Source organism: Procambarus clarkii, chromosome 1 (assembly GCF_040958095.1).
Source record: "Procambarus clarkii isolate CNS0578487 chromosome 1, FALCON_Pclarkii_2.0, whole genome shotgun sequence".
In the NCBI taxonomy this organism is placed as follows: Eukaryota; Metazoa; Arthropoda; class Malacostraca; order Decapoda; family Cambaridae; genus Procambarus; species Procambarus clarkii.
The window spans coordinates 48,898,701-48,925,410 of record NC_091150.1 but is presented as its reverse complement, the minus strand read 5'-3'; the positions used below and the strand labels follow the sequence as shown (position 1 = coordinate 48,925,410).

At 48.3% G+C, this 26,710-nt stretch overlaps 3 protein-coding genes across 9 annotated transcripts in view; 1 reads left to right on the top strand and 2 right to left on the bottom strand.

The window, feature by feature from the left end:
• The window catches only part of LOC123752290 (hexosaminidase D-like), a 373,939-nt gene that overhangs the window by 104,602 nt on the left and 242,627 nt on the right, over window positions 1-26,710 (bottom strand). For 5 of the 7 annotated variants that reach the window (XM_069308469.1, XM_069308417.1, XM_069308694.1 and 2 more), the window contains one exon: window positions 9,292-9,378. The gene's annotated coding sequence lies outside the window, so the exon portion shown is untranslated. The remainder of the gene's footprint in view (window positions 1-9,291; window positions 9,379-26,710) is intronic. The other 2 variants (XM_069308646.1, XM_069308745.1) reach the window with 1 other exon arrangement.
• Window positions 2,614-10,841, bottom strand: LOC123752288 (uncharacterized). The gene is made up of 3 exons (XM_069322333.1): window positions 10,807-10,841; window positions 9,292-9,378; window positions 2,614-3,607 (listed from the first exon to the last, which is right to left on the bottom strand). Exons 1-3 carry the CDS (start codon window positions 10,839-10,841, stop codon window positions 2,614-2,616), a joined length of 1,116 nt encoding a protein of 371 aa, XP_069178434.1.
• Window positions 20,300-26,710, top strand: part of LOC138363304 (uncharacterized) — a 60,151-nt gene continuing 53,740 nt past the window's right edge. Inside the window, exon 1 of the mRNA XM_069322323.1 lies at window positions 20,300-20,390. Coding sequence (XP_069178424.1) covers window positions 20,300-20,390 — 91 coding nt within the window. The remainder of the gene's footprint in view (window positions 20,391-26,710) is intronic.

Here is a 26,710-nt window from a genome sequence, read left to right as displayed (position 1 = left end):
ACGCACGCGCACAACCCCCTCCCTCCCCCCATCCCCACAAACACCGTGTTCACACAGCTTGTCGTTTAAATCCTCTCAGTGATCCCGCCAGCAGCTGGACGAGATAACAGGCATATCAGCTGGTGCACATGTAAACAGAGATGGTCCTTGCTCTTACCAACAGATGGCAGCACCGCGGGACACCTGCTGGGCCCTCAGCAAGTGTCGTGTCTCGTTTCCTTCACATTTGTTTCTCATTAATGATACTTGAGGGGATTTATGGGAGCCAGTACCTCATACACTGGCAAAGTCAGGTGGTTATGGTTGTAAACAACACACCCTGGACCTGGGTAGAGGGGGGGGGGGAGAACTACCAAAGCCCACCAGAAGGGACACGCTATGTGGGAAACCATTCATATTACCAAACATACAAGGCTTGAAACCAAAATCAAGAAATAAAGTTAAGTTCATAAATGGCCTCCTAATAGAATCGAACTTAATATTTGGTGCATTTACAGAAACCCACACAAAAGACCACATGGATAGTGAAATCTGGATTCCGAATTATAATCTACATAGATGTGACAGAGTAATTAGGTCAAGTGGAGGAAGTAGGTCTGTATATTAAAGAGGAGCCTGGCATGCACATAGTTCCAGAACTCGTCCAATGAGGTGGTAAAGGTACTTGGAATCAAGGTAGAAAATATGAATCTACTTATTATTTTAATATACAAACCGCCAGATGTAACAGTTGAGGAATTCACTGAACAGATCCACAAAATAGAGAACATCCTTGATAACCTAGCAAACCCAGTACCAGATATTATCTTCCTTGGAGTCTTCAATCTACCCAGTTTAAAATGGAGAATAGTAAACAATAACATTATAGCAGGAAGTCAATCTGGAAATAACCAACCACAGGTCAGAGAACTACTGAAATTCTGTGACAAATTCTCGCTCAGTCAGCAGATTACAGAACCAACTAGGAACGAAAACACGCTGGACCTGATATTCACGAACAATGAGGAGCTAATCAGAGACATTACTGTCTCAGTACATTACGTACTCGGACCACAAGCTCATTGAAGTGCAAACTAACATTAATAACGGTAGTAGGCCCAAGAGAAACAAGCCAGACGGGTTATTCAATAAATTAAATTTTAATAATAAAAGGATAGACTGGGAGAAAATAAACAGGGAACTTACAAACATTCAATGGGAAAATGTTCTAAGAAATAAGAATCCTACACAAGAAATAGAAAAACTGACTTCTGAAGCATATGAAGTCTGTCTGAAACATGTTCCTTTGAGGAAAGGCATAAAGAGGTCAATTGTAGAAAGAGAACGCAGACGACATTACAAAAACAAAGGAAGAAATTAATGGCAATGCTTAAGCAGACACGACTCTCCATACAGAGAAGAAATAATTTGAACAGGGAGATTGAAGAAATCGAACAGAGACTGAAGCATTCCTATCAGACTGAAGAAAGGCAACTAGAACAGAAAGCTATTCAAGAAATAAAGAAAAATCCAAAATATTTCTTCACATATGCTAAATCAAAAGCGAAAACCACTGCCAGTATTGGAACCATTCGTATTAGTGAAGGTTCATACACTGAAGATGACTCATGGAATTCAATATTTATAAAGAAATGCAAAGTGCCAGTAGCACAGGCACTCAGTATAGTGTGGAGGAAGAGCTTGGACATGGGGGAGATACCAGATGTGCTTAAAGCAGCAGACATAGCCCCTCTACACAAGGGAGGGAGCAAAGCATTGGCAAAGAATTATAGACCAGTTGCACTAACGTCCCACATAATAAAAGTATTTGAGTGATCAGGAGTCAGGTCACTAGATTCGTGGAAACCAATGACCTCCACAATCCAGGCAACATAGATTTAAAACAAGAAGATCGTGCCTCTCGCAGCTTCTTGACCATTATGACAAAATCACTGAAGCATTAGAAGAAAAACATAATGCAGATGTTGTATACACAGATTTTGCAAAGGCATTCGACAAATGTGACCATGGAGTGATTGCGCACAAAATGAGGTCAATGGGTATAACTGGTAAAGTAGGACGCTGCATACTCAATTTCCTATCGAACAGAACACAAAGAGTAATAATCAATCAAGTAAAATTGAGTCCGAGCGCAGTTAAAAGCTCTGTCTCTCAAGGTATAGTCCTTGCACCACTGCTGTTCCTTATTCTCATATCAGATATAGAAAAAAATACAAGTCACAGCTTCGTGTCATCCTTTGCAGACTATACAAAAATCAGCATGAAAATTACCTCTGCTGAAGATATTGAAAAACTACAAACAGACATTAACAAAGTTTTCGATTGGGCAGCAGAAAATAATCATGATGTTTAACGGTGATAAATTCCAGGTACTCAGATACGGCAAAAATGAGGATCAGAAACATAATACAGGGTACAAAACACAATCGAATCTGCTTGGGTTTGTTCTTTTCTAATCAAGTAAAACGGGCGCCATTTTTCTTACGGAGTGTAGAGTGCGAGATGAAGACCTGAGAGCCCCCGGCGACCTCTACGGCCTCGCCCGCCCCATCACCTGTGGACGTGTCTCCTTATAAAGCCACGGAGGTTTTCCAGTATATTTGCGTTTATATTTTAACCTTTATACAACACCAACATTATATAGTGAGTGAATATGTTATTTCTCTTCTTGCGTAATTCTTGAAGGGTTTGGGATGGCTTGGGGTTGTTGTGGGTAGTTTTGGGTGGCTTGGGGTTGTTGTGGGTAGTTTTGGGTGGCTTGGGGTTGTTGTGGGTAGTTTTGGGTGGCTTGGGGTTGTTGTGGGTAGTTTTGGGTGGCTTGGGGTTGCTGTGGGTAGTTTTGGGTGGCTTGGGGTTGCTGTGGGTAGTTTTGGGTGGCTTGGGGTTGCTGTGGGTAGTTTTGGGTGGCTTGGGGTTGCTGTGGGTAGTTTTGGGTGGCTTGGGGTTGCTGTGGGTAGTTTTGGGCGGCTTGGGGTTGCTGTGGGTAGTTTTGGGTGTCTTGGGGTTGCTGTGGGTAGTTTTGGGCGGCTTGGGGTTGCTGTGGGTAGTTTTGGGCGGCTTGGGGTTGCTGTGGGTAGTTTTGAGTGGCTTGGGGTTGCTGTGGGTAGTTTTGGGCGGCTTGGGGTTGCTGTGGGTAGTTTTGGGTGGCTTGGGGTTGCTGTGGGTAGCTTTGGGCGGCTTGAGGTTGCTGTGGGTAGTTTTGGGCGGCTTGGGGTTGCTGTGGGTAGTTTTGGGCGGCTTGGGGTTGCTGTGGGTAGTTTTGAGTGGCTTGGGGTTGCTGTGGGTAGTTTTGGGCGGCTTGGGGTTGCTGTGGGTAGTTTTGGGTGGCTTGGGGTTGCTGTGGGTAGTTTTGGGCGGCTTGGGGTTGCTGTGGGTAGTTTTGGGCGGCTTGGGGTTGCTGTGGGTAGTTTTGGGTGGCTTGGGGTTGCTGTGGGTAGTTTTGGGTGGCTTGGGGTTGCTGTGGGTAGTTTTGGGTGGCTTGGGGTTGCTGTGGGTAGTTTTGGGCGGCTTGGGGTTGCTGTGGGTAGCTTTGGGCGGCTTGAGGTTGCTGTGGGTAGTTTTGGGCGGCTTGGGGTTGCTGTGGGTAGTTTTGGGCGGCTTGGGGTTGCTGTGGGTAGTTTTGGGCGGCTTGGGGTAGTTTTGGGTGGGTTCGAGTGGCTTGGGGTTGCTATATTCACCTAGTTGTGCTTGCGGGGGTTGAGCTCTAGCTCTTTGGCCCCCGCCTCTCAACCGTCAATCAACTGGTGTACAAATTCCTGAGCCTACTGGAATGCTGCTGGGCACTCACCAAAGCCTTCGACAAATGTGACAATGGTGTTATTGCACATAAAATGCGTTCAAAGGGAATTACCGGAAAAATAGGCAGATGGATCTACAATTTCCTGACTAACAGAACCCAATGTGTAATAGTCAATAAAATCAAATCCAGCCCATCAACCGTAAAGAGCTCAGTCCCCCAGGGTACTGTGCTTGCTCCAGTACTTTTTCTCATCCTCATATCGGACATAGACAAGGACTCAACATTATAGTACTGTATCATCCTGTCATCCTAGATGACACTAGGATTTTTATGAGAGGACACGGCAAACCTCCAATCATACGTATATCAGGTCTTTCTACGGGCTACAGAAAACAATATGGTGTTTAACGAAGATAAGTTCCAGCTCACGCACTACGGAAAAAGAAAATATAGAAACGGAAACCACGTACAAAACCCAATCGAATCATAACATAGAACGAAAAGGCAATGTAAAGGATTTGGGTGTACTCATGTCGGAAGACCTTACATTTAAAGAACACAATAAAGTCGCCGTCACAACTGCAAGAAAAATGACAGGTTGGATAACAAGAACTTTTCACACTAGAGATGCTATACCGATGATGATACTTTTCAAGACATTAGTGCTCTCTAGAGTGGAGTACTGCTGCACAATGACAGCCCCCTTTCAAAGCTGGAGAAATTGCTGACCTGGAGAGCGTGCAGAGATCTCTATACTGCTAGAATCAATCAGTAAAGCATCTAAACTACTGGGACCGACTAAAGAGCCTAAATCTGTATTCTCTTCAGCGCAGGCGGGAGAGATATATAATAATTTACAAGTGGAAAATAGTAGAGGGGCTGGTCCCAAACCTGCACACAGAAATAACACCACATGAGACCAGAAGGCATGGCAGGATGTGCAGAATACACCCGTTGAAGAGCAGAGGTGCAACAGGTACTCTGAGAGAGAACTCTATCAACATCAGAGGCCCGAGACTGTTCAACACGCTTCCACTACACATAAGGGGCATAACTGGCCGACCCCTCACAGTGTTCAAGAGAGAACTTGACAAACACCTCCAAAGGATACTTGATCAACCAGGCTGTGACTCATACGTCAGGCTGCGAGCAGCCGCGTCCAACAGCCTGGTTGACCAGTCCAGCAACCAGGAGGCCTGTTCGACGACCGGGCCGTGGGGACGCTAAGCCCCGGAAGCACCTCAAGGTAAGGTAAGGCTCTTATCATATCTACATTTGAAACTGTGTATAGAGTCAGCCTCCAACACATCACTGCCTAATGCATTCCACCTGTTAACTACTTTGACACTGAAAAAGTTACTTTGACACTGAAAAAGTTCTCTCTAATATCTCTGTAGCTCATTGGGGACCCAGTTTCCATCTGAGTCCTTTTGTTCGCTGCCACCACCAGAGAAAGTAACAGAGTTACATAGAAATTTATGAACAGCGTTAAGCAGGTGCCTAATGCTGGCCGCGGGGCATGGCAGCGCCCCAGCAGTGTAGGTAAGGTGGGGGAGTGAGAGTGACAGTGTTGGTGGCAGGTTGCGGGTCTTGATGACTGAGGGAGGTCAGGTAGCGTCCAGGACCAGGAACCCCGCCGTGGAGGGGAGAAAAACTTCTGAGTTTTTCTGAGAAAAAAAAAAAAACTGAGAAAAACTTCTGTTCCTGTAGTGGACTTTGTGTGTGTATTTACCTAGTTGTATTTACCTACTTGGGCCGGGGTTGAGCTCTGCTCTTTCGGCCCGCCTCTCAACTATCAATCAATCAACTAACTGTTACTAACTACTAACTAATTTATTGTTTTCACGCACGCGCGCACACCCACACCCCCACACTCACCCACCCACCCGCAGCCCATAACAACTGTAACTCCCAGGTACTTATTTACTGCTAGCTAACAGGGGCATCAGAGTGAAAGAAACTCTGCCCATTGTTTCTCGCCGGCGCCGGCAATCGAACCCGGGCCACAGAATTTTGTGTCCAACGTGCTATGCACACAACCACCGGCGCCCCGACGTACGTGTGTGTGTGTGTGTGTGTGTGTGTGTGTGTGTGTGTGTGTGTGTGTGTGTGTGTGTGTGTGTGTGTGTGTGTGTGTGTGTGTGTGTCACTTGGCTGCCCTGATAGTGTGCCTAGGGTGATGGCAGCAGCTGGTGGTGCCAGGAGCCTACCAGCCTGATACAGGTCACACCACGGACCTGTACAACCTCTCATAGTTCAGAACACAAGCCATCAGACGCTCCCTCACGCCAGGGTCATACTCTGCCTCATTATTATTTTTATTTAGTATTATTATTATTATTTAGTATTATTATTATTATTATTTAGTATTTCAAGCGTGGGTTGGACATGTATATGAGTGGGATTGGGTGGTTATAAATAGGAGCTGCCTCGTATGGGCCAATAGGCCTTCTGCAGTTGCCTTTGTTCTTATGTTCTTAGTATTTTCTACCACAGACGTGTCCACACATTTACAATGCTAACCAGCATATATACATTTTCTTCTGCCCTCCATGGAGAGGGTGAGAGCTCTGTTATGCATGTAACTCAGGGATTAACACGTTATTTTGCCCGCTACGACCATCCTGCAACGTCCAGCCTTAATATTCACTATACTTTCACCCGCGGTAAGCCTGGTCGTACGTCCGAGAATCAAGCTGCGCAGGCCGCGAGTCTGGTCACGCAGGCGGGAGTCCGGTACCAGGTCCATGAGGTACCAGGTCCATGAGGTACCAGGTCCATGAGGTACCAGGTCCATGAGCCAGTCCACATTCCAAACCGTGCAGAAGACAAGACAAATACTGTTGACCTTATCGTGTCAGCGGGCGCCTGGGAACAGGTATGACCAACGCCGCTCTCACTGGCTCCTGCTCTCAAGAGCCTCAGACCCTCAGTGTGACCTTCCCCTCGCCTTGTGCCGCACGCTCAACACACGCGCGCGCGCGCGCACACACACACACACACACACACACACACACACACACACACACACACACACACACACACACACACACAACACACACACACACACAAACACACAAACACACACACACACGCGCACACACACGCGCGCGCACACACACACACACACACACACGCAAACGTTAAGGTGCTTGAAAGGCTGTCATTCCGGCCGTGATTGTCCTCGCAAAGAACCGACTTTGGTCTTATCAAGCCTCACCAGCCGCGGCTCGTAACTCAACATAAAAACATTATGTTGGTATTATTTTCGCGTTTTAAAGCACACTCCAGACACAAGCCTACACCAAAATGTTACACCCGCGCGCGCACAAAAGCACACGCGCGCGTACACAGTTCGTGTCGATCAATGATCTCCCAGAGATCTCGTTCCTCTTATTGTTTGCTGATGATGCAAAAATTATGAAGAGGATTAAGACTTATGAAGAGGATTAAGACAGAGGAAGATAGTAGGAGGCTACAAGATGACTTAAACAAACTGAAAGAATTGTCCAACAAATGGCTACTAAAGTTCAAACCGAGTAAATGTAATGTATTGAAACTAGGCGGTGGAAACAGGAGGCCAGATACCGAATGGGAGATGAAGTACTTCATGAAACGGACAGAGAGAAAGATCTAGGAGTTGATATCACACCAAACCTGTCTCCTGAAGCCCACATACAAACAATAACATCGGCGGCGTATGCAAGGCTGGCTAACATCAGAAGAGCCTTCAGGAACCTGTGTAAGGAATCATTCAGAACCTTGTATACCAGTTATGTAAGGCCAATCCTAGAGTATGCGGCCCCAGCATGGAGCCCGTACCATGTCAAGCACAAGACGAAGCTGGAAAAAGTTCAGAGGTATGCCACTAGGCTAGTCTCAGAACTAAGAGGCATGAGTTACGAGGAAAGGCTGCGAGAAATGCACCTCAAGTCCCTGGAAGACAGAATAGCTCGGGAAGACATGATCACGACCAACAAAATTATCAGAGGAATTGACAGGGTAGATAAAGATAAACTATTTAACACTGGTGATGCACGCACATGAGGACACAGGCTGAAACTTCGTACCCACATGAGCCACAGGGACGTTAGAAAGAACTTTTTCAGTGTCAGTAGTTAACAGGTGGAATGCATTAGGCAGTGATGTGGTGGAGGATGACTCCATACACAGTTTCAAATGCAGATATGATAAGAGCCCAGTAGGCTCAGGAACCTGTACACCAGTTGATTGACAGTTGATAGTCAATTTCTTCAATTTCTTTCTTTATTATGCACCCCATACCCATCCCGAGGGCGGTGGTGTAAAGGATTACAGAGGCACATAATCGGTTCAGGAACTGAACCCTCTAGTTCGTTTAGCTAAGCAAATAACAATCTTTTGACGCTAGTTACAAAATTATTAATGTTATATATACATGTACACATACTCATGCATACATGTACATATACATACGTATATATATATACACGTACACATATATATTTAATCACCCAGACAAATACACACATCAATAATCTTTTGTATCACAAGTGATTCAACAAGAGGCTCACAACAGTCACTATACAAGGGACTTTACATCTATGATGAGTCACACAGTTACTAGTCTTGCTCCACACCCACCCAACTGGGCGGCAGCTTTACAGTCATGTGCGCCACACCCACCCAACTGGGCGGCAGCTTTACAGTCATGTGCTGCACACCCACCCAACTGGGCGGCAGCTTTACAGTCATGTGCTCCACACCCACCCAACTGGGCGGCAGCTTTACAGTCATGTGCTCCACACCCACCCAACTGGGCGGCAGCTTTACAGTCATGTGCATGCATTAACTACAGTAAGCAAATTTTGGATACTTCGCTAAGATTTCGGGCAGCACATCATTATGAATGAAGTACTTACACATTTCTTGGACACTATTGATGGTGTTATCTCTAAATTCCGCGATTTTTTCACATTCTATTATATAATGACGCAAAGTATGCGAATAGTTCTGCTGACAGAGTTTACATGTAGTCAAATCTACATTGACAGGTGGGACCAAAGAGCCGGAGCTCAACCCCCGCACGCACAACTAGGTGAGTACACATACACACATCCACGCGCACAGGAACACGCATGCACACGTACAAGCATGCACACACACGCACGCACACGGACAGAACAGCCGCCATTACATCTCACTCATCACAAAATAAAATAAAATAAAATTTCCACACAATGCACTACATTGCTCTTAGTTTCTTTGTTCTTGAAACGAGAATTAACATCCCCCACCCCACCCATCCCCACCCCCACTCCCCCCACCCCTACCCCCACAACACCTCACCCCCACCCCCACACCCCACCCCACCCAACCCCCACCCCACAACACCCCACCCCCACTCCATCCCCCCTACTCCCTTAAGTCTAACATCCGTGTACAAGTTATCCTTGAAGCCGTTCTTGGTGTTCATCACTCAGCCTCTCACACCATCAGCGACTCTGCACAAGTCGTCCAGCTTGACCAGATCAATATAAACTTAAAAGGTTCAACTCTCTCCACCGACCTACCTTGAAGCCTCAGGCCACTGGCGTCTTGACCTCCTGATCACAACGTCTGGCTCCGGGTCCTTAAGTAGTTTGATTTCTCGAATTCTTCTGGAAAAAAAGAACACGCAATTAATGCAAAATCTTCAGCACTTAATTTTGTTTTTTATTTTGTCCCGAGGGACGAGTTTATTGGGCAGCGTCACTCATTATTGGGCGGGTTCGATCCTCGGTGATGGCAGAAATCAAATGGGGAGAATTTGTTTCTCCCTGATGCCCCTGTTACCTAGCAGTAAATAGGTACCTGAGAGTTAGACAGCTGTTACGGAGCTGCTTCCTGGAAGTGTGTGTGTGTGGGGGGGGGGGGGGACAAAAATTTGTTAGTAGTTAATACCAGTTGATTGACAGTTGAGAGGCGGGCCGATAGAGTAGAGCTGAAGCTCAACTAGGTGAATACACACGCGCGCGAACGAGGGGACACAGGTGGAAACTTGTACCCAAATGAGCCGAGGAGACATTAGGAAGAATTTGTTCAGTTAATGCATCTGTTAATGCATTAACAGATGGAATGCATTAGGCAGTGATGTGGTGGAGGCTGACTCCATACACAGTTCCAAATGTAGATATGATAGAGCCCAGTAGGCTCAGGAATCTGTACACCTGTTGATTGACAGTTGAGAGGCGGAACCAAAGAGCCAGAGCTCAACCCCCGCAAGCACAACTAGGTGAATACACACACACACACAGGTGGGTGGTGGCTGAGTGGACAGCGCTCTAAACTCGTGGACCTAGGGACCGGAGTTCGATTCCCCGGCACCGCCGGAAAAACAAATGGGCAGAGTTTCCTTCACCCTGATGCCCCTGTTACCTAGCAGTAAATAGGTACCTTGGAGTTTGACAGCTGCTACGGACTGCTTCCTGTGTGCGTGGAAAAAATTAGTAGTTAGTAACAGTTGATTGACAATTGAGAGGCGGACCGAAAGAGCAGAGCTCAACCCCCGCAACCACAACTAGGTGAACACACACACACACACACACACACACACACACACACACACACACACACACACACACACACACACACACACACACACACACACACACACACACAGGATAATGAGGAGGATAGTATGAGGCTACAAGCACCTGCTTGTGAGTGAGTGAGTGAGTGAGTGAGTGAGTGAGTGAGTGAGTGAGTGAGTGAGTGAGTGAGTGAGTGAGTGAGTGAGTGGGTGGGTGTGGTGTGGTGTGGTGTGGTGTGGTGTGGTGTGGTGTGGTGTGGTGTGGTGTGGTGTGGTGTGGTGTGGTGTGGTGTGACGGGCGGGGAGAAGGGGCAGCTACGCTCGCTCTCTGTCAGGGAGCTGTGAACATGAGGTTCTTCACATGTACTTCAACATGTTGATGTCGTCATACAGAGGCAAGACAATCTCAGGCAAGCCAGAGGGGGGGGGGGGGTCACTAATACCCCCCTCCCCCCTCCACTCTCTCACATCTCAAGTATTCTTCCCAACTCATGTCCTGCACCCTCTTACCACCAACCTCGCACACAGCCCCTTGATGGCTGTGCACCCCATACTCATCCTGTGAGCGGTAGCGCAAAAGCATTACAGAGGGCACAAAAGGTCTTTATCAGACCTCATCTTAGATTATTACATCTAAGATTATTACATCCAACAATTTCTTCAATCCTTCACACCTTATAGATACAATGTCAGCTAGTTACAGAGAAAGTGCTATTACAAGAGCTACATATTTACAGTAAGTCATCATACATTAATGGTAGGTCTTATCGTTAATACATAATAGTTTGGCCAATGGGGATATTACAGCCATAGGGGAGCTTCTGTTTATTATTAGTCCTCACAATACACTACTTGTTTCTGAATCTCATATGTCGTTCATCTACTGGAAGCAAAATGTGGGTACAGTGCAAGGATTTCAGGTAATTTATCCATGGTAATAAGACTTATCTCTAAAAGGCTCAATTTTACAACAATCCAAGATATAGTGTTCGAGTGTGTGTCCCTGCCTATGTCCACACACTTTACACTTTACTTCATCTCAGCCCCTATTACCTGCCCCTATTACCCCTATTAGTCCTGAGCCTCCCAAACCCTCCTAAATCACGCCAAGCTCCACCCCCGCCCTCCTAACTCACGCCCGGCCTCCGCCCTCATGCCACCTCTTCACTATCACGCCTCTCCTCTCTACTCCCTTCCCCACACACCCCAAGACAGCCCCGCCTCCTGTTCTGGTAGTACATATAGTAACGACGAAGACCATAGTACACCGACGTACAACGCAATCAGGAAGTACAAATCGGCACTGTTGAGTTGGACAAACCGGAAAACTATTTTCTTCTTATGTTGGAAAGACAAACTAAACTAACCTTACCCTCCTAAGCCTAATACACGATATCTGATCAACCCCCACAAGCACAACTAGGCTAGCAAAACTGAGTATACAAACACACACACAAGACATGAGGGAAACAGTAAGCAGACTACAAGGTGAGCTGAGAGCTGCAAAGGAGGAGATGAAAAGCCTTAAAGAGAACTCAGATTCAGGACCCAACAACAACCATCCTTCAAGAAGCTGAGAATATATCAATGCATGCCTCACAGTGCATGCCTCACTTGCAGAAATCCTAAGAAAGAGCCCAGAAGCTTTATCCACAATGGAAGAAGTTGCTACGAAAACAGCCACTTCAGAGGAAGCGGCAAGGTGAACTAGTCAGCTGCTGAAAAGGGAAGAAGCTGTGGTTGTAGTAGGCATTAGAGAACAAGAGGGCCTCCAGTCAGGCAGAGTGGAAAACTAAGAACAGAGCTGCAGTGACAGAGATTATGAAGGTGGTACAGATGGAGTGGCTGAACAAAGCATAGAAAACGTTTTGAAGCTAGGCTAGTACAACAAGAACAGGGATTGCTTGATAAAGATAGCATTCACGGACGAGATCACGAAAGAACAAATTCTAGCAAAGAAGAACAAGCTGTTAAATGTAATGGGAAACAGAAAAGAACTCTTTTTAGAGGGCGAGAGAATCATGGCAGGTGTAAGATGGTGGTACCAGGAGAGGAAAGAGACCCCAAGGAACCACAGTCCCTATCCCAGCAATTCCAGAGAGGAGTGGGAAACGCTCAACCAGCATTTCAGCGACCCCAGGGAGAAGTGCGACAAGTTCAATTTCGTGTATGTTTATTGAGACAAGAAAGAAGTACATCTCAAAGGAGAGAAGTGTGACACCCCAACCTTCCTCCAAATAGAACCCCCCCCCCTCATGCCGCGTCTTCCCTATATGCTCACCTGACCTACCCAAGCCTACTTACCTCCCCCCCCCCATTGAAGAGCAGAGGTGCAACAGGTACTCAGAGAGAGAACTCTATCAACATCAGAGGCCCGAGACTGTTCAACACGCTTCCACTACACATAAGGGACATAACTGGCCGACCCCTCACAGTGTTCAAGAGAGAACTTGATAAGCACCTCCAAAGGATACCTGATCAACCAGGCTGTGATTCATATACGTCAGGCTGCGAGCAGCCGCGTCCAACAGCCTGGTTGACCAGTTCAGCATCGAGGAGGCCTGGTTAACAACCCGCTCACTTGGTACTCCCATGCTAGCGCCCCCACTGATTTTCTCATTGATTCATCACTTTAAAGAGAGTTCATTGGGCACCCTGCTAACAATCTCGCTGAACAACCCGCCCCCATCTAATTCACCATGTCCATGGAAAACTTTCTGCACCAGCAGCACCACCGTCAAAGGGAGAGAGAGTGAGAATGGACAGTGGAAAGTTACCTAAAAGGCAATGTACTCAAACATGGTTGGAATTACAAATAAAACAAGTGACCCTGGGGATAGGGCACAAGAAGAAAACCCAGATGTAATAACACTCACAGAAACAAAACTGACAAGTGTGATAACAAATGCAGTTTTTCTGCAAGACAAGTATGTAGCAAGGAAAGAGAGGGGAGGATGAGGTGGAGGAGTGGCTCTACTGATAAGGAAGAAGTGGAGCTTCAAAGATATGGATATTCCAGACAGTGAAAGGTTCAGAGACTATACAACAGACACTATGACAACGGAAGGAGCAAAAAATAATAATAGTAGTAGTAACCTACAACCCCCACTAAATTATAGAAGACCCAGACAGAAGTATGAGAGAAACAACATGGCAACCATCAATATAATAGAAAGAGCAGCCTGTCGCTTGCAGGACTGGATCCAGACTGTTACTCATGCGAGACTTCAATCATGAAACGATAGACTGATAGAACAGACCCACATAGAGGAACAGATTCACGAGAGCTAAGCTACTGAACATGGCAACAAGAAAGTTGAGAAACATGAGAAAGTTACAAATAAAATTTCCATGGGAAATAGAACTCTGTAAAAAGTCTGTACAAGGCATGATAGATTACGTTACTATCAGGCTCCCAAATTTATCAGGGAGGCACCGTGACCAAAATTGGCCACTCCAGTTTATTACCACTACAAATGGGTGAGGAACTTCCAGACAGGAGCCCCCAAATTATTCACGATTTGATAAAAAAAAAACACCCTCTCGAACTGCTGCTCCTTCTGACCCTGAAGTAAGTTATTCCACTCACTGAAAAATCACCCAGAATCGTACCAGATTGAAGAAGAGAGACACGGCGTCACGTGATATGATAGGAACTCTGGCTGAGACACCACCTGTCGTCACGTCTTCACACACAATCTGAAGAAACAGTGACTCCCCTTCTCTCAACTCGGGTGTCCTACTTTAAGTTCCCCTTAGTAGTTAACGATCAACAATAAAACCTTATATTTTTTAAATATTGTGTGGTCAGCAGGTCAGAATAATTAACCTTCCCCCCCTCCATATCTATCTATCTCTCTCTCTCTCTTTTCTCTCTCTCTCTCTCCTAGAGACCTCACATCACAGGAACAAGTGAAAACAAAGTTCTCCAACAAACATTTATTACAAACACACAAAAACAAAATATAATAATTAGAAGGTGATGTGGACGGGGTCTCCAACGTCTTGGTCATAAGTCTCTAGAACTTAGTAAAGCAATAGTTCAAGAAATTATGACATACATTAACAAATAAATGTAAAATCAATACGAAAATAGTCATCAACTGCTATACCATACCATGGTCAATATTTATCCAAAACATCCCAAAATAATATCTGAATCACTTTACCACCAATAACCTGGGAATTAAACTCAGTGTCAGAGTAGTTAACGGATGGAATGCATTAGGCAGTGATGTGGTGGAGGCTGACTCCATACACAGTTTCAAGTGTAGATATGATAGAGCCCAGTAGGCTCAGGAATCTGTACACCAGTTGATTGACAGTTGAGAGGCGGGACCAAAAAGCCAGAGCTCAACCCCCCCCCCCGCAAGCACAACTAGGTGAGTACACACACACACACACACACACACACACACACACACACACACACACACACACACACACACACACACACACACGCGCGCGCCTTCCCTCCCTCATGCAGATCTTGCTTGCAACACACACCATGACCCTGAACCGTCGCGACACTTGCACTCATTCACCCCCTCCCCCCCACAGCTCCCCTCATTCTTACTACCCCCCCCTACCCATCCTCACATCTTCCCCTTTCCCCCTCATTCTTACTCCACCCCCCCCCCCCCGTCTAACACACACCTCCCTCTCTCCCCTCATTCTTAAACGCCCCTTCTTAACTGTTCAAGAGATGCGCCGGGAGAATCAAAGCACTACAAGAGGTGCAGGTGGGAGCAGTCTAGCAGAGGGAGGGACGGGGGCTGCGGCCGGCAACACAACGTTCATCTCCCGTACGGCCCCGGGAGAGTGAGATCTGTCCTCAGTATAGGATCCTGTCACATGCCTGCGTGTGTGTGCTCCTGTCTGTCTGTCTGTCTGCCTGGCTGTCTGTGCGGCCCAGCTACTCACCCAGATGTGCTGGCAGGAGGGAGGTGGAGCTTTAGCTCCCTAGCCCCGCCTGTCGTACACTCCCGTGGCCAGTTAATGCAGAGACTGTTCTTCCTGTTTTCCTATATACGTTCGAAGTCGTTTAATGAGATCGCTCCGACAATCTTTTCTTGTGGACCATTCCACCTGCTGGTGGCTCTTGTGGACCATTCCACCTGCTGGTGGCTCTTGTGGACCATCTCACCTGCTGGTGGCTCTTGTGGACCATCTCACCTGCTGGTGGCTCTTGTGGACCATTCCACCTGCTGGAGGCTCTTGTGGACCATTCCACCTGCTGGCGGCTCTTGTGGACCATTCCACCTGCTGGAGGCTCTTGTGGACCATTCCACCTGCTGGCGGCTCTTGTGGACCATTCCACCTGCTGGCGGCTCTTGCACTAAAGAAATATTTCTTGACGTCCGTCCGGCATAAGGAGGATAACTGGTAAACATCTCAAGATGGTCAAGAGAGAACTTGATGAACACCTCCATAGGATACCTGAACAACCGGGCTGTGATTCATGTATCAGGTTACGAGCAGCTGCGTCTAACAGCCTGGTTGACCAGATCATGTTCGTAATAAGGCAAATAGGACACTGGGATTTATTAATCGAAGCGTTAGTAACAAGACACCTTGTGTTGTTCTTCAGCTATATCTTGCTCTGGTTAGGCCCCATTTAGATTATGCAGTTCAGTTTTGGTCGCCGTACTATAGAATGGATATAAATGCACTAGAACGTGTCCAGCGTAGGATGAAGTTAATCCCTCAAATTAGAAACCTGTTATATGAAGAAAGATTGACAAAGCTTAAATTACATTCTCTAGAAAGGCGAAGAGTTAGGGGTGACATGATAGAGGTTTACAAGTGGATGAATGGACATAACAAAGGGAATATTAATAGGGAATTAAAAGTATCAACACAAGACAATACGAAACAATGGATATAAATTGGATAAGTTTAGATTTAGGAAAGACCTGGGTAAATACTGGTTCGGTAACAGGGTTGTTGATTAGTGGAACCAATTACTGCGTAACGTGGTGGAGGTGGGGTCCCTCAATTGTTTCAAGCGTGGATTGAACATGTATATGAGTGGGATTGAGTGGTTATAAATAGGAGCTGCCTCGTATGAGCCAATACCCTTTGATCTTATGTTCTTATCACCAGTCAGGAGGCCTGGTTACAGACCGGGCCGCGAAGACATTAATCCTCGGAACAAACGCAGGAAAGTTATGCAAGGAAAGGGTCATCAATGACGCCAGCCGCCACACACGTGGCTGGTCCTGCTGCTTCTCGTGTCCAACACCTTCCCTTTCTCAACTACCCGCTACATCTTATATGACTCCAAGAAAATCACAATGGCGTTGTAACACCATCTTGAGGTTATCTTGAGATGATTTCGGGGCTTTTATTGTCCCCGCGGCCCGGTCCTCGACCAGGCCTCCACCCCTAGGAAGCAGCCCGTGACAGCTGACTAACACCCAGGTACCTATTTTACTGCTAAATAAATAAATAAATAAATAAATAAATAAATAAATGGTTTTATTTAATATTTCCCATACAACGAGCGTCAGTCACACAGAATATTGGTGGCGCCGCGCTATCAGCTCTTAGCAATTCTAAAGTCACACCTTTCCAAGTGTTAATTGTAAAAGGTCGCCTTCAGGTCAGGTCGCCTCGGGTGACCTCGCTCTCTGCTGAGCTGATAATTGCAGACGAGTGGTTGTGTTGATTCCATCACACAAGCCGCTGTCTGGGTGCGGTAGGAAGATTTCCTTGTAGGCGGGGGTTATCGCCCGGTTCCTACTTAAATACTTCCTTAAACACACTGGCAGGGGTCTCCAGCAACACACTGGCAGGGGTCTCCAGCAACACACTGGCAGGGGTCTCCAGCAACACACTGGCAGGGGTCTCCAGCAACACACTGGCAGGGGTCTCCAGCAACACACTGGCAGGGGTCTCCAGCAACACACTGGCAGGGGTCTCCAGCAACACACTGGCAGGGGTCTCCAGCAACACACTGGCAGGGGTCTCCAGCAACACACTGGCAGGGGTCTCCAGCAACACACTGGCAGAGGGTCTCCAGCAACACACTGGCAGGGGTCTCCAGCAACACACTGGCAGGGGTCTCCAGCAACACACTGGCAGGGGTCTCCAGCAACACACTGGCAGGGGTCTCCAGCAACACACTGGCAGGGGTCTCCAGCAACACACTGGCAGGGGTCTCCAGCAACACACTGGCAGGGGTCTCCAGCAACACACTGGCAGGGGTCTCCAGCAACACACTGGCAGGGGTCTCCAGCAACACACTGGCAGGGGTCTCCAGCAACACACTGGCAGGGGTCTCCAGCAACACACTGGCAGGGGTCTCCAGCAACACACTGGCAGGGGTCTCCAGCAACACACTGGCAGGGGTCTCCAGCAACACACTGGCAGGGGTCTCCAGCAACACACTGGCAGGGGTCTCCAGCAACACACTGGCAGGGGTCTCCAGCAACACACTGGCAGGGGTCTCCAGCAACACACTGGCAGGGGTCTCCAGCAACACACTGGCAGGGGTCTCCAGCAACACACTGGCAGGGGTCTCCAGCAACACACTGGCAGGGGTCTCCAGCAACACACTGGCAGGGGTCTCCAGCAACACACTGGCAGGGGTCTCCAGCAACACACTGGCAGGGGTCTCCAGCAACACACTGGCAGGGGTCTCCAGCAACACACTGGCAGGGGTCTCCAGCAACACACTGGCAGGGGTCTCCAGCAACACACTGGCAGGGGTCTCCAGCAACACACTGGCAGGGGTCTCCAGCAACACACTGGCAGGGGTCTCCAGCAACACACTGGCAGGGGTCTCCAGCAACACACTGGCAGGGGTCTCCAGCAACACACTGGCAGGGGTCTCCAGCAACACACTGGCAGGGGTCTCCAGCACCACACTGGCAGGGGTCTCCAGCACCACACTGGCAGGGGTCTCCAGCACCACACTGGCAGGGGTCTCCAGCACCACACTGGCAGGGGTCTCCAGCACCACACTGGCAGGGGTCTCCAGCACCACACTGGCAGGGGTCTCCAGCACCACACTGGCAGGGGTCTCCAGCAACACACTGGCAGGGGTCTCCAGCAACACACTGGCAGGGGTCTCCAGCAACACACTGGCAGGGGTCTCCAGCAACACACTGGCAGGGGTCTCCAGCAACACACTGGCAGGGGTCTCCAGCAACACACTGGCAGGGGTCTCCAGCAACACACTGGCAGGGGTCTCCAGCAACACACTGGCAGGGGTCTCCAGCAACACACTGGCAGGGGTCTCCAGCAACACACTGGCAGGGGTCTCCAGCAACACACTGGCAGGGGTCTCCAGCAACACACTGGCAGGGGTCTCCAGCAACACACTGGCAGGGGTCTCCAGCAACACACTGGCAGGGGTCTCCAGCAACACACTGGCAGGGGTCTCCAGCAACACACTGGCAGGGGTCTCCAGCAACACACTGGCAGGGGTCTCCAGCAACACACTGGCAGGGGTCTCCAGCAACACACTGGCAGGGGTCTCCAGCAACACACTGGCAGGGGTCTCCAGCAACACACTGGCAGGGGTCTCAACAACACACTGGCAGGGGTCTCAACAACACACTGGCAGGGGTCTCAACAACACACTGGCAGGGGTCTCAACAACACACTGGCAGGGGTCTCCAGCAACACACTGGCAGGGGTCTCCAGCAACACACTGGCAGGGGTCTCCAGCAACACACTGGCAGGGGTCTCCAGCAACACACTGGCAGGGGTCTCCAGCAACACACTGGCAGGGGTCTCCAGCAACACACTGGCAGGGGTCTCCAGCAACACACTGGCAGGGGTCTCCAGCAACACACTGGCAGGGGTCTCCAGCAACACACTGGCAGGGGTCTCCAGCAACACACTGGCAGGGGTCTCCAGCAACACACTGGCAGGGGTCTCCAGCAACACACTGGCAGGGGTCTCCAGCAACACACTGGCAGGGGTCTCCAGCAACACACTGGCAGGGGTCTCCAGCAACACACTGGCAGGGGTCTCCAGCAACACACTGGCAGGGGTCTCCAGCAACACACTGGCAGGGGTCTCCAGCAACACACTGGCAGGGGTCTCCAGCAACACACTGGCAGGGGTCTCCAGCAACACACTGGCAGGGGTCTCCAGCAACACACTGGCAGGGGTCTCCAGCAACACACTGGCAGGGGTCTCCAGCAACACACTGGCAGGGGTCTCCAGCAACACACTGGCAGGGGTCTCCAGCAACACACTGGCAGGGGTCTCCAGCAACACACTGGCAGGGGTCTCCAGCAACACACTGGCAGGGGTCTCCAGCAACACACTGGCAGGGGTCTCCAGCAACACACTGGCAGGGGTCTCCAGCAACACACTGGCAGGGGTCTCCAGCAACACACTGGCAAGCATCCACACAGACACATAACAAGCCTTAACAGACAGACAGACAGTACTTCCATCTCATAACTCAACTGGGCCATCACGGGATGCGTCGGTCCAATCACAAATACTTCACTAAGTATCACAGACAAATCACAGTCTACACCGATTCGTCCACTTATTCCCGCTCTGGGTGAACTGTTTCCTGTCGACCGAGACACCACCCCCATCACTTCTGCAGGCTAAAATGTGATTAGTAAGGACAGAAACTATACAGGGATCAAACACAATCACAGGCTTCCACCGGGAACAGAAAATGGGGTTGGGTGCACTCCACAGATGGCGTTGATATTGTCACAAGCACTCAGACGGGATAGTATTATAAGGACGTGAGATGGGACGGGGAAAAGGAATGGTGCCCAACCAACTTGGGTGGTCGGGGATTGAACGCCGACCTGCATGAAGCGAGACCGTCGCTCTACCCTCCAGCCCAAGTGATTGGGCTTATATTATTGTAACCACCGCTATAAATGCAACCAATTAACATAAAGTAACGGATCACAAATATTCCTGTTGTATAAGCACTGGATTCTTGGTGGGTGATTAACTTGGAGCGCCGCTGATCATGCTAAAAGGTCGGATTTTGTACGGAGTGGCAAGTGGTGAGAACTGAGATGTGCGGCCTTGAGCGACCAGTCTCCCAAAACGTCGCCGCCTCTGACCTTGCAGATGGCTGGCGGTTTTACCCAGACTTTTATGTTCACGGTAAATTATTCGACGCTATTTTTAAACTTCAGCAGTCAGCTGTATCATTGATGGTGTGGTCATGTGCTCTCTGGGGGGAGGGGAGGGGTGAGGGAGGGGTGAGGGAGGAAAGTCGGGGTGACAAAGGTAGGAAGGTAGGGTGTGAGGGAGGGAGGGGGAGACGTAATGAGCAAGGTGGGGTTTAGAAAAATGAGGGGGTGAAAGGGGAAGGATGTAAACTCTACCCGGGGTCCGCTGTGAAATCCCGGAGTCCGCTGTGAAATCCCCGCTGGAGTTCAGCTGAGGTCCTGGGGGGTCCAGGCAGTGAGTGCTTTCCCATCCATTAAGGGTAACAAATGACAAGAGTCACACAGACCAGAGCGCCTACACCCATCTCCACAGTGTGGGGGAAACAGGAGTGTCTTGGGGGATGTCTGGTGACCAGTACACAGTGACCAATACACAATGTCCAATATGATGTCCGGTGTCCAATATGATGTCCGGTGTCCAATATGATGTCTGATGTCCGGTGACCAATACACAGTGACCAAAACACAATGTCCAATATGATGTCCGGTGTCCAATATGACGTCCGGTGACCAATACACAAGTCCTCTGGCCGGAGAGGAGCCGGGATAAGGTAGACAGGTGTTGTTGTGTCACTTTAAATACCAGAACACCTGCTCTAAATTAACATCATTCTCCCACAGTGTCCCCCCCCTCTGTACCCGGTAGAATATGTATACCTTACTGACCTGGTGGCAGCAGTTAGAGTACAGGTAAAGGTGCACCAGTACTAGGTATATGTACAAGTCCAGGTATACCAGTACTAGATACAAGTACACAAGTACTAGGTACAAGTCCATGTATACCAGTATTAGGTACAGATATACCTGTACTAGGTACAGGTACAAGTCCAGGTACACCAGTACTAGGTACAGGTACAAGTCCAGGTATACCAGTACTAGGTACATGTACACCAGTACTAGGTACAGATACAAGTCCTGGTATACTAGTACTAGGTACAAGTACACCAGTACTAGGTACAGGTACAAGCCCAGGTACTGAGACGGCAAGACAATTAGGCCTCTCCTCTCTCTTCTCTCTCTACAATGCCAGACTTGGGGTAAGGTTATCTTGAGGTTATCTTGAGATGATTTCTGGACTCAGCGTCCTCGCGGCCCGGTCCTCAACCAGACCTGTATTTTGTTACACATCCCCAGGAAGTAGCCCGTAGCAGCTGTACTAACTGCCAGGTATCTAATTTACTGCTAGGTGAACAGGTTATCAGGGGTGAAAGAAACTCCTCCCATTTGTTTCCGCCTCCACCGGGGATCGAACCCGGAACCCTCAGGACTACGAATCCGTTGCGCTGTCCACTCAGCTGTCAGGCCCCTATACCAGTAAGGTTGAACCACATACTGTGTGTTTCCCTTGACTGCTGGAAGGCAGATTAGTTACAACCACCTGGGTTGTATACCTGAGTATACCTCAGCATATCAGGTATGCTCCAGTGTACCGTCAGTCTGGGCCACAGGTTCCCCTTGTGGGGATGTGGGCACAACATAGGACTTAATAGTGTCCAGGGCTATCGTTGGGAAGACTCCGCCTCTGGAGTTTTAGAGATTGATCACAGGACAAGGGCCAGGCCTGGTTCTCATTGGCTGAAGGTGCCAGAGAACTTAGGGCCTTGTTTCAGTTGATTGACTGTAGACCGAGAGAAGCGGGATGGAGTTTCTAGAGCAAGATAGCCTTAGGGTGGAGCCGAAACTTCCTCTTGAAGGATGCAGAGCAATGGATTTTTAGTGTGAACTGGAGTGCAAAGGGGGACGGGGGGGGGTACAAGGTACAGGTACCTTGTGGGTACCTTGGGGGTACCTTGGGGGTACCTTGGGGGGTACCTTGGGGGTACCTCGTGGGGTACCTTGGGTAGTGATCAACCACGTAGCGAGTACATAGGGTGACCAGAGGCAGTGTATATACGTAAATGTCTGCGTTGAGTGTTCCCTTTACAATTTCTAGTTCACATTCGGTGCCTTTTAAGGAATAGGATGTTATACCAGCTTAGGGTTAATTAATTTGCATTATTAAATAAAGTTACTGTTAATTATCTCCTGTGTATTTTATATATATATATTTCCGTTAATTAAATCTTTAACATAGATCTTGAATTGTGTTGGACATAACCTGTGATCTTGTGTGTGTTTTAAAGCGTCAACATATTCCCTCTGTAATTCATGACGTCAAGAGAGAATGTATTTCTTTCCCCCTTAAGAACAAGAAGATTGAACCAGAGGATTAAACAAGAAGGTTAATTCCCCAGGCACTTTGTGTTAATGCCTTAGTCTCCTCCTGAGTCAGTTAGCCTAATTATTAAACTTCTAGGAGAAGTGGTGGTGGCATTATTTGTTTTTAAATCGAGTAACCTTATTACCATCCAGTCTGTAAAGGATTGTAGAGATATCTTTAACATCTTGGTCAATTCTCCTCCTCATATCTGGGTTGAGGATTGTGAGGTGTGAGGGGCCGACTCTTCCCAGTACTTGGTGTTATAACAACACAATGTGTATAGCCTCGGGGTCACAAGGTTATAGCGACCATAACAGCGAGTGTTACCATGCTTGTGACCCTAACAGTAGTACCGGACTGTCATCAACGTTACAATGGTCACATTCAGAAACGGTACGGTACAAGTCCAGGTACACCAGTACTAGGGACAGGTACACCAGTACTAGGGACAGGTACACCAGTACTAGGGACAGGTACAAGTCCTGGTACACCAGTACTAGGTACAGGTACAAGTCCTGGTACACCAGTACTAGGTACAGGTACAAGTCCTGGTACACCAGTACTAGGGACAGGTACACCAGTACTAGGTACCTCCCAGGTACCGGAGCGAAGACACACAGGTGTCACAAAGGGAGGTACCGGTGTAACGATATAATTAGCCCTCGGGTTGTTTGTTATAAGGAACTGAGGGTCAGAGGAGGTGACGGGGGTGAGGGAGGTAGGAGTCAGGTAAGGGAGAAGGGGTGAGGGAGCTTAAGACAGTATATTACTGAGGGGGGGGGGGAAATCAAGGAGAGGTGCAGGTAGTGGGAGTAAGTTTAAGAAATGTGGAATATTGAGTTCAATTATCTCAGCAGGCGCCGACCACCTTGCTGACACGATGAGTGCACTCCCCTAATTGTAATCACCAAGTTGTGCTTGCGGGGGGATGAGCTCTGGCTCTTTGGTCCCGCCTCTCAACTGCCAATCAACTGGTGTACAGATTCCTGAGCCTACTGGCCTCTACATTTGAAACTGTGTATGGAGTATGTCACAACCCAGGCCAACATGGATTTCGAGCGGGAAGATCGTTCCTCTCACAGCTACTTGGCCACTAAGACAAAGTCACTGAGGCACTAGAAGAAAAACAGGATGCTGATGTGGTATATACAAACTTCCCAAAGTCTTTCGATAAATGTGACCATGGAGTGATAGCACACAAGATGAGGTCAATGGGAATAACCGGTAAAGTAGGACGCTGGATACTCAGGTTTTCTGTCGAACAGAACTCGACGAGTAACAGTCAATCATATAAAATCGAGTCCAAGCCCAGTCAAAAGCTCTGTACCTCAAGGTACAGTTCTTGTTCCACTGTTTTTCCTTATTCTCATATCAGATATAGACAAAAATACAAGTCACAGCTTCGTGTCATCCTTTGCAGATGACACAAAAATCAGCATGAAAATTACCTCTGCTGAAGACATTGAAAAACTTCAAGTAGATATTAATAAAATTTTCGACTGGGCAACAGAAAATAAAACGATGTTTAACATTGATAAATTCCAGGTACTCAGATACGGTAAAAATGAGGACCTTAAACATAATACAGGGTACAAAACACAATCAAATCTGCTCATAGTAGGAAAACAGCATGTCAAGGATTTGGGAATAATGATGTCTGACGATCTAACGTTTAGGGAGCATAACCAAGCAAATATTGCGTCAGCCAGAAAAATGATAGGATGGATTACGAGAACTTTCGAATCCAGAGATCCCATCACGATGGTTGTACTATATAAATCACTTGTACTGTCCCGTCTCGAGTACTGCTCAGTACTCACTTCCCCTCTTCGGCGCAGGAGAGATTGCTGAAAGAGGGAGTACAGAGAACACATACGTCATACATAGACGCGATAAAGCATCTAAATTATTGGGATCGTCTCAAAGCTCTCCAAATGTACTCACTAGAACAGTACAGTTCACCTCCCAGTACACAGCCATATGTCTGTGTACCGCGAGGTGGAGCCAGGTCATGGTGCATGATGGGAAGGGAACCTGGAGCAATTAGCGGTCAGTTTACCCCGCAAGGGTCACCTGAGACCCTTGCGGGGTCAACCAGGATACCCGCATGGATACTCTCAGTGTAGAATACCTGGAGTATATCTGGAGAGGGTTCTGAGAGTTCCTCTACTTCTCTAGTCCGGCCCGGGGCCAAATATGTCTTGTGATCATTTGATCCATAAAGGCTGTTGCAAGGAGAATAGAATGCAGAATAGAACCAGTGAAGAGCAGAGGTGCCATTAGCGCAATCAGAGAACACTACTAGATTGTTTCCTCCAAGGAGTGCCGGACCAACCGGTCTCTTTTTTTTTTTTTTTTGCTGTGGTGGGTATGTGGGCCTGCGGGCCGCTCCAAGCAACAGCCTAGTGGACCAAACTCTCACAAGTCAAGCCTCGGGCCGGGCTTGGGGAGTAGAAGAACTCCCAGGACCCCATTAACCAGGTATCAAGCAGGAGCGGCCCGAAGGCCCAACATATCCACCACAACCTGGTTGATCCAGCGCTTCCTGCAGGACCTTGTTTGTTTCTTGAACGCGTCCTCTTTTCATGCAGCAATATTTCCTGCTTGCAGTGGCCTTCCAGAACACCAACCCTATCTTGAGGTTATCTTGAGATGATTTCGGGGCTTAGCGTCCCTGCGGCTCAGTCCTCGACCAGGCCTCCTTTTTTGTTACACCCCCCCCCCCCTCCAGGATGCCCGTAGCAGCTGTCTAACTCCCAGGTACCTATTTACTGCTAGGTAACAGGGGCATCAGGGTGAAAGGAAACATTTTGCCCATTTGTCTCCGCTTCCACCGGGGATCGAACCCGGAACCTCAGGACTATGAATCCGGAGCGCTGTCCACTCAGCTATCAGGCGCACCCTGCTTGCAGTGGCCTCCCAGAACACCAACTGCCACACCAACAGCGCCAGTGACCCCCACCAATGAGTCACACTGTAATCACCATTTTACTACACCAACCCACCCTTAATATGCTTCATGTTTAATATAACCTGGACTGTCAGTTGTGTTCCTTAGGTGGCTTATGTTGATGCACAAATGAAAGTGCGAGCCGTTTGGCTTCCTTGCTCGCTCTCGCTCTCTCTCTCTCTCTCTCTCTCTCTCTCTCTCTCTCTCTCTCTCTCTCTCTCTCTCTCTCTCTCTCTCTCTCTCTCTCTCTCTCTCTCTCTCTCTCTCTCTCTCTCTCTCTCTCTCTCTCTCTCTCTCTCTCTCTGTCTCTCTCTCTCTCTCTCTCTCTCTCTCTCTCTCTCTCTCTCTCTCTCTCTCTCTCTCTCTCTCTAAATTCCGAGTGTTTTCATATATAAGTTGATTCCTCAATGTATTTCTGAAATGATGCTTCAAGCGTGATGCAACCAAGGACAGAACGACAGCTCGCGTAGTTATGTTCTCGAAATTGGCAGAGATTGAAGCTTAAGGCTGGCTGACCGTCTTGTGTTGTAGCTTCCGGCACCAACACCACCTCTGAGCACCTCCGAGGGATACACTGGCCTCATAACGACACACACCAGTGACGAAAAAAAAGCGTCGATGATAACATTCCAAGTTTATCCAGAAGGTATTTCCATTTCACACGCGTGGGTTGGACTATTTACTGACCAAGATACCTGGTTGATGGTTTTGGGAGTCCTACTACTCCCCAAGCCCGGCCCGGGGCCAGGCTTGACTTGTGAGTAGTTCGTACATTGAACCCATTAATATCTCTCCAAGGCTAAAGGCTGTTCAAGCTGTTATGAGAAAGCAGGGATTTTGTTCAATGTTAACAAGGAACAAGAAGACTTAGGAAGACACAAAGTGATGGATAATTAACTACTAGACCTCAATCTTAGCAAGTGCAAGGCAACAGAGATGGCGGCAAGAGATTAACGACTGTTAACCCATATATCTCCAGGGTGGGATGAACCCTTCAAGGCCGTGAACACAACGTGGGGTACACATCTCCCCAGAGATAATCTGTTGGTTTGGTGGTATTTTCTACGAGTGAGACGAGGTCATGCCTCCACCACGATGTTCA